Source organism: Nasonia vitripennis, chromosome 3, assembly GCF_009193385.2.
Source record: "Nasonia vitripennis strain AsymCx chromosome 3, Nvit_psr_1.1, whole genome shotgun sequence".
In the NCBI taxonomy this organism is placed as follows: domain Eukaryota; kingdom Metazoa; phylum Arthropoda; class Insecta; order Hymenoptera; family Pteromalidae; genus Nasonia; species Nasonia vitripennis.
The window spans coordinates 11,378,070-11,386,273 of record NC_045759.1 but is presented as its reverse complement, the minus strand read 5'-3'; the positions used below and the strand labels follow the sequence as shown (position 1 = coordinate 11,386,273).

Below are 8,204 nucleotides of genomic sequence, written 5' to 3'. Positions count from 1 at the left end.
CTGGAAAGGGGGGAGGTAATCGTGGGAGTATTTCTAGACACAAAGGGAGCGTTTAACTGCACCTCTATCGAAGCAGTTATCAAAGAGGCAGGACTAGATGGGATGCCTGGACCATTAATAAAATGGCTTCAGGGCATGTTTACACGCAGGACTGTGATCTCGAGTCTCGGAACCGTAACGGTCTCCGGCAAGGTCAGTAAGGGATGCGCGCAGGGCGGGGTGGTGTCGCCCACCATTTGGTGCCTGGTGGCAAATGGGCTACTGGAAGCGCTGAATGGGTGGGGCTGCTATGTTCAAGCCTACGCGGACGATTTCCTGATACTTGATACTGACAAAAGGAAGTGAAATTGGCGCAGCCATGGACGCTATGCAGCTTGCATTAAGGAAAGTGGAGAGATGGTGCTGCTCGACGGGACTTTCGGTTAACCCGGATAAAGTCGAAATGGTGATCTTCTCCCGCAACTACAAGTTAGATGCCTACAGAGCGCCCAAACTCTCTGGAGTCGCCCTACAGGTAAAGGACTCAGCTAAGTACCTCGGCATTGTTCTGGATAAAAAGTTAACTTGAGAGAAGCATCTCACGGCCCAGTGCGATAAATTCCTGGTGGCTCTCTGGACATGTCGCAGGGCATTTGGCAGTACATGGGGACTAAGTCCCTGGATTATACTGTGGCTATACAGGGCCGTCCTGGTACCTCGTCTGCCCTACAACGCGTTGGTCTGGTGGCCAAGGGCGGAGCTGGCGGGTGCTAGGGCAGCGCTAGAGAAACTCAGAGGACAGGTGCTAAGGGGGGCGACAGGGGCCTATAGGACCACGACTACCAAGGCACTTGGAATCCTTGTGAAGTTGGAACCACTCCATCTTACTATCGTTGGGATGGCTGCTAAGGCAGCGCACAGACTCAATGCGTACGGACAATGGACACAAGGCATGAGGCACACCCGGCTCCCGGGTGGGGTGGGTCTCTTGCCGGAATTTTCCATCAAAACTGAAATGATGATCCCGCGCTACTTCTTTGGAAGAAAATACGGGGTCGTGATACCGACAAGAGAAGAATGGAAGGCCCGCAGGGACAGTCTACCAGGAACTGGGGATGTCTGGTACACAGATGGCTCTATGGCAGAGACTGGCACTGGTTCGGGGTACTACTGCCAAAGGGATGGAAGGGGAACCTTCTTTTCTCTGGGGCGGAATGCTACGGTCTTCCAGACCGAGACATACGCTATACTGACCTGCGCTTAGAGGAACATTGAACTCGGCGCAAGGGATAGAATTATCACCATTTGCTCAGACAGTCAGGCGGCACTTAGAGCACTTATGGCTCATAGGACGACCTCCAGACTGGTCTGGGAATGCAAAGTGGTTGTAAATCAGCTGACCGCTCACAACAACAAGGTCAGGCTGCTCTGGGTCCCAGGGCACACCGGGATCAGGGGTAACGAAATAGCAGATAGACTTGCAGCTTTGGGAACTAAACACCCTCCAATCGGGCCGGAGCCCTACAGAGGTGCTGCAAGGTGCCTGCTAACGGGCGAAATCCGGGGCTGGGTTGAGAGGGAGAATACTAAGGAATGACAAGGAACTCAAGGATGCAGACAAGCCAAAGCAGTAATGTCGGCTGGACCAAGTGGATCGCAGGAGGCAGCAGAAATAACTCCCGACTCCTGACACAGATAGTGACCGGGCACATCTGCTTAAGGTACCACGGTCTGAAGATGGGGGCCTATATGCAGGCGGTGCGAGGGGGCGGAAGAAACGCCTACCCATGTACTGACTGTTTGCCCAAAATTTGCGCAGCTCAGACATCAGTGCTTGGAGGAGCTTTTCCCCACGTATGAAGAGATTAGGGCACTCGACGCGGGAGCTATATTGACCTTCTGGAGAAGGGCAGGCTTACCTGCGTAGGGGATGCCATGACGAAGGGTGGTACAATGGGTTTACAGCCTAAGTGCCAGGGGTGTTGGTGGTCCCCCCTTCATAGTAATAATAATAATAGGTTATAAACAAGACGTCTTGCACTAATGATACACAATTTCGCAATCATACATATGTAAAACAAATGACAGCGACAGGATAGGTTTCCCCACGCACGCTTAAAATGTTCTCGCGCACGCTGTGAGAGAGCGTGCCTAAGTCGATGACTTTAGCGCCAAAACAAATGACTCTAAAGTCGAGCTCCGCGCACGCTATTATGAAAAAGTTCATTAGTCAATTGAACGGTACCGAGCTCTCTTGTTTTTTAATCAGCGCTAATGCTTGATCGACAATGTACCTTAATACGCTCTTTCAGAGAGTAGATTTTGATTTTCAGCGAATATCCTGAAAGCAAAAAACGATTCGAGCGCAGCGTCGCGAAGAAATCTCCAATAATCAGAACCTCATAAACAGAGTCGTCGCGTTGAGGACACGGCGGATATTAAATGTAATCAACTACTGCGCACTGATATTTATCATGATTAAACAGTCTCGTCAAAGTGAAGTAGGGTCGTCTATTTTCGAGGCACATTTAATCTCCGAGCGCGACTTACGACGACTCGAGCGTTTTTCCTCGTTACAGCAACGACTACAACGACGAGATCTCCTTTGAGCGCAGGACACGCGCGCATCTTTTTATACGCAACCCGGTCTAAATTAATGTCGTGTAATTAACATCGTATCGGTTTAGCGCTGATGATGCCTGTATTAAAGCGATAAAAATATCTACCGGCTGCCGAGCAAGAAGTCGATTCACGAGTGCGTCGACTCCTCGGTCTCGTGTACCCGGAAATTAACAAATTTGTCTTATGTAACGCGACATCGTAAGAGCAAATAAAAGCGCTCGAGCGATGCATCAAAGTGAGATATAAGCGGCGCGTCGTGTATGATTAATTCTCAAAGCATATATACCTCATTAAGTTATCTGCATTTAAACGCGAGCCGAAGCCAGGCAAAAAAGAGCCTGCAATTTTCTAAAACTCGAAAAGCCCATATCGGCGATCTCGCGCGGCTCTCTGTGTTTTTCCCGAGCGCGACTGCGCCCCTGAGTAAGAAATAAATTGCACCTCGATTAATATACAAGGTCGCGCACACTTGTGTACACGATAATCTCGTATAAGGCGAAGCCGCGCTCGTATAAACGTCCTCTGCGGCGCTTCCGCGATCCTCGATATATCATCAATAACTCGCAGCGGGAGGGGATTCCTCTCCCTGGATCGGTATGTAAAGAGCGAAGTCCGTTAGAAGCGATCGCTCATACTCTCTCGCTCGCGCGCTCAGCTAAGTACGAATTAACCCTGGCGCGTGTATACGGAGCTCCTCTTCCTGGACGCGCGATCCGGTTCTCGACTTACTTACTGCGCGTGTGTGTGTCCGCTACTGTGATGACGTACAGAGTCTCGCCTGACACGCCGCTACAAAGTAATGATGCATGTGCGTCTATTTGCGAAAAACGAGCTTATAATATTATTACGGCTGGGGCGCGATAAGGATACTCACCGGGTAGTCGGATGCGGGTTTATCTGCTGTGGTGTATCGCTGAAGTATGTTAAGGAGAGACGATTAACATCGAACATTCTATTTATTGTTTTCCAGGGGGGCTTAGCAGTAGGTCTGCTATACAGGCTACTGCAGCCGCAGCCTCGGGTGTGATCCGTTATTCAGATGAGTGGAGATAAGTGTATGGAAAAATCTTCGTAAATTGGACGTTTGCAAAACGTTGCCTGAATAACAAAGCTAGCCGAAGTATCTTTTTCACGGGTTTTCCATGAGCTTAGTACGTGAATACAAAAATGAACACGTGTATAGGGTTTGCTTTCAATATGGTCTTGAATATAGTCCACTGACCTCTCAGTAAAAATTCAGAAACATAATATACCGTGTGCAGTTTCACGAAAAATTCCCCAGAGGGGGTTATTTCAATTCTCAGAAAGGGTGGGTATATCAGAGCTTGAAAGCCCAACAACGAGCTTTCATAGCATTCACTCTGTTCACTGACCACAAACCACAGAATTATCATATAATATTAAAGACTCTATAAAAATCAAAATTCATAGCAACATCAGTGAAGCCCAGTGAAATCTACGGCTCGCATCTTGGCCACTCTAAATCGATTCCGGCACGCACATCTAGTGACTCCGGGCAGGAAGCACGAGTCCCCTGCAGAATTCGCGCTCGTAAGCGGCTTTATAACGCAGCTGCCACGCGCCCGGCTAAATGGGCTCTACGCGCCGAAGTCGATTGCGAAATACATCGTCGATTAAGAGCGTGTGCGAGCTGCCCCGGTACTGATCGATTCCGTATACCCACATCGCCGACGACGATATTTTCTCTCAATAGATTGTTGTTGGACCTCGTGAAGAGCAACCCGGTCTATTCGACGGCGTGTGCGCTATACTCTCGGACATTAGGAATTTGATAGACCGTAAAAACGAGCGGGCGTTATGCGCTGAAAATTGCGGCGCAGTACTGTGGAGAAATTCGAGATTTTTTTTCGCTAGCTGCCATACTGTCGGGGCTGAAAATAAATTTCGCTAGAAAAGGGCCGCGGTGCTTGAAAATTCTCGGAATTGCTGAACAGTTACGAAAATCGATTTCGAACTATGTACCTCGTCGTGGGGAAGAATATAAAAGCGCGCGACGTATCGGACACGGCTGGCAACAAAGAGAAGGGGTCGAAGTGGGTGATTCCGATGGAGAACTGGAGGTGAACCTCGTAACGAGGGTTTTACTGCAAGGCCGGTGCAGCGCTGCATCATTGACGATTCGTCAAGTGGAACGAAGAGAAAAGGAGATTATTTCTGCTAATCTCGATGAGGATTAATCGCGGGATTCGCCGCAGCCATAATGATTATTAAATATTCGGCTCTATTAACTCGCTCGCATCAAAAGGACCGCAACGAATATCAGCGGCAACCGCACTCTTTGGTGAATTCAATGCGAGCAGAAATAACAAAGTTATGTATCTGTCGAAATTTGAAAATCCAAAATGCAGTAGGAGCGATGAGCACTCCGGAGCCGTAATACGTTTACACTTTAATGGCGGTATTACGCAACGCAGCGTCGCAGCGCACAATGCTAATGTAAATTCGTAATTGACGTTTCAATCCCGCGCTAAAATTCCCCATCAAACCGCACACATCAATGGCCAGCATTCGCGCATATATTTGTCGGCTGAAATTTGAAATCCGCACCGCAATGCCGCATAATTCATCTCTCGGCTCTCGACTGCCTCTCGAAAAGTTGGCCTTAAAAAATGAAAACGCACGCGCATCGCGGGAAAAGCGCGCGCTCTTCTTCAAAGGCTGCACTTATCCGCCGGGGAGAAAACTTTGAAGCTGTATTACCGCCTCGTCTTTTTGCCCTTGACAGGCTGCGCGGAGGCATCGCTCTTCACCGGCGAAGACTTAATGAATATGCGAAAGCTAAGCGTCGGACGTAAAGTTTGATCCGGATATTCCGCATTATGCCCGGACTGCGGGGACTGACGCAGGCCTGCTCTTAACTTTTTATCACCAAGGGCTCGACTTTTTTTTCTCCCTCTTCTAATCCGAGCTTCCTCGTCTGCGCTTGCAGAATGTAATTTCATAAAGTCATCGTTATGCGCGTATGACGAGTCAATTATTTGGAAGAAAAAGCCGTGACTCGATATTCCCCGAGAAGCCTTTCTTGCGGTATCGTCTCCTTATTATTACACAGGCTCGTCCGGAGCTGCTGTACATACACTATGTACAGGCAAATCCTGGAGACGAAGGGGGCGAGTCTTAGGAAATAGTTCGAGACAGCGTAGCCCGACGAGGCCAACTTCCGGAGCAAGTTTTCGACGAACTTTGCCGTGCGCGGCAGGCCTGGGCTCTCCGTATTCGATTAGTTGGGTCAACGACGAGCCGTTGCTGCTGCTTCAGCTCACTCGTGAAAAAATAAGCACCGGTTATTTCGAGCGACGACGGTATAACTCCAGGCCAATGCGGTGCTGCATCAGTTTCAAATTAAATAGCTGTAGAACACTTTTGCCGCGGCGGCGTGGCTACTCATATTGCTATACTTATGCCGAAGCTCTTCCAGAGAAGACAAACTTTCGCGATGACTTCGGGATGTGTTCGCAAATACTCGACCTGATGGGCTACACCGGTACAATTTGTTTTTCGAAGGTTTCGTTCTCCAAAAATTCGCGAAACAGTGAATTCATATTTCAATGCGCATTATATTATGCAATAAATAGCATGACTTTTAAACAACATATAACCGTTTTAAATTCGAATTTCGCAGCATTGCTCATTTTCCGTATACATCAATACAGCATATCGCTATATGTACACCCAAAAATTGTAAAATTTGCACGCGCACACACCAACTGAAAAGCGACTACTTATGCCATTCTTTCAGAAATGCGCGAGGGCGTAAAAGCAGCAGCAGAAGCAGGCAGACGATTCAGCCGAGGGAGCAAAGCGCACTGAAATCCAGCGGCAGCCTCTATCAGACATGTAAATCCCGACAAATTCAAGACGACGACGACGCGGCTCGTCGGCGTTATTATGCCTCCCAAAGTGGCGTCGTCTCTCTGAAAGGGCGACGCGAAATCGTGTAAACTCCGAACATGTATATATAATACACTGGCGCACGTACTCGGGTCAGTATAGCTCCAGCTCTCACGAAAGCTTACGAATATCGCGGTGCTCTCTCTCTCTCTCTCTCTCTTTCTTTTGCGAACTTCATAAATACAAGTATAGATACAGCTCTTCTGGCCCAGCTGTTTTAGAGAAAGAGAGAAAGAGAGGGAGGTATAGAGAGAGAAGTTCGGCCTAAGTAGGCCTTCGGGCCATGGCGAACGAGTTTCTTCTCGAGTCGACTTTTCGCCGGAGTAGCTGCTCTCTGCGCACGTGTATATATATATATATATATATATATATATATATGTGTGTGCATAGTTCATAAACGTCCGCGCGCAGTTCGCGCGCTCGCTTCTTCTTCTTCGCGCCCGCGCCTGCGACGGCATTATCATAGCCCCCCGTTCCGACGACTTCCTCGTCCGCTTGTTATATGTATAAACTCCAGAGAGAGAGAGAGAGAGAGAGAGAGAGAGAGAGAGAGAGAGCAAATTCGCGCACTGGGGCTGGCATATATATATATATATATATATATATATATATATATATATATATATAATGCATAGCTCGGCGCTCGACTTCTGCTAGCCGTTAAATGGCCCGAGGATCGTCGTAGATGGGCTTTGAAAACAGTCAAATTACATTTATGAAGGAAGTGGGAAAAGGAATGAGTAGTCGGGTTCTTAAATAAAAAATGCAACAATTTCGTGGTTCAACTAAATATAAACAGTAACTTGCTTAGGCATAAAAACCCTCACGGAACAGAGGGAAAAGCCTGAGCAAGCTAGTGAAATAGAAATTATTTATTGATCAAGTAAATTAATGAATTTATGTAAGCATAAAATACAAAAGTCAAAACTTAGTATTTAATTTAACTTACGCAGTGGATAATCGATCCTTATATTTACAGAGCGCTCGCTTACCTAATATTTCGGGGATCAGCCCCTACAATAATGCCGCAAATCGCAAATATCGGTGCGCTGTACGTGACGGACCACCCTCTCTTCTGGGTAGATTGTCGATCGAGAAGATGGAGATATCCCGGGGTGGCAACGCCCAGCACGTCACAGGGCCCCGACGTCTCGGGAACGGGTCCAGCCCTCGCTCCGTGAACGACTTGAGACGACTCGTCGAGTCGTCGCGACCGGGACCTATAGCGAAGATTCGCTATGCGATGACAGCACGCTTGTGTCTCGCCCACACGGAATTACAGGCACTTTATTTACACGATTATAGAAATAAGGGAGGAATCACACGCGAGTGATTCACTGGCAAATATAATTCAAATTACAGCGATTACTACAGGTACAATACAAAAGCTATACGAGAATAGAGGTAGGCTTCGGATCACACTGCTCTCGATCGATGCCGAAACGAATCTGACGCTCTCGCGCGCACTAATCGATCTCAGACCGCAGAAGGGCTTACGCATGCGCTCTTTCTTTTCTTGGCGCGCCATAATTAACTCGTCATCAAGAGGCGCGAGAATCAAACCGTGCTAGGTGATACATATTTTATGCGGAAACGTATAATACGCGAACAGGCTTATTTTTCTTTCACTAGGAATGAAGGCGCGCTTCGCGCGCTCCTTATTCTATCTATGTCTAATAACCCTGGTAGAA

General features: G+C 48.0%; 2 protein-coding genes across 2 annotated transcripts in view; one reads left to right on the top strand and one right to left on the bottom strand.

Moving 5' to 3' along the window:
- The first annotated feature begins 358 nt into the window (after nt 1-358).
- On the top strand, nt 359-1,576 carry LOC116416769. Its single transcript, XM_031926335.1, has 3 exons — nt 359-514; nt 575-1,143; nt 1,297-1,576. The coding sequence occupies exons 1-3, from the start codon at nt 359-361 to the stop codon at nt 1,574-1,576; spliced, it is 1,005 nt and encodes a 334-aa protein (XP_031782195.1).
- An 8-nt stretch (nt 1,577-1,584) lies between these two features.
- LOC116416770 (acrosin-binding protein-like) overlaps nt 1,585-8,204 on the bottom strand; it is a 28,125-nt gene continuing 21,505 nt past the window's right edge. Inside the window, exon 2 of the mRNA XM_031926336.1 lies at nt 1,585-1,691. Within this exon, the coding sequence (XP_031782196.1) occupies nt 1,585-1,691 (107 nt within the window). The remainder of the gene's footprint in view (nt 1,692-8,204) is intronic.

What these genes read in the sequence shown, in the direction of transcription:
- LOC116416769 (XM_031926335.1), top strand. Translation starts at nt 359, where the DNA reads ATGGACGCTATGCAGCTTGCATTAAGGAAAGTGGAGAGATGGTGCTGC. An exon ending in TCTCTGGAGTCGCCCTACAG is followed by an intron (nt 515 to 574) that starts GTAAAGGACTCA and finishes ACTTGAGAGAAG; the next exon opens with CATCTCACGGCCCAGTGCGA. An exon ending in GAGACTGGCACTGGTTCGGG is followed by an intron (nt 1,144 to 1,296) that starts GTACTACTGCCA and finishes TTGCTCAGACAG; the next exon opens with TCAGGCGGCACTTAGAGCAC.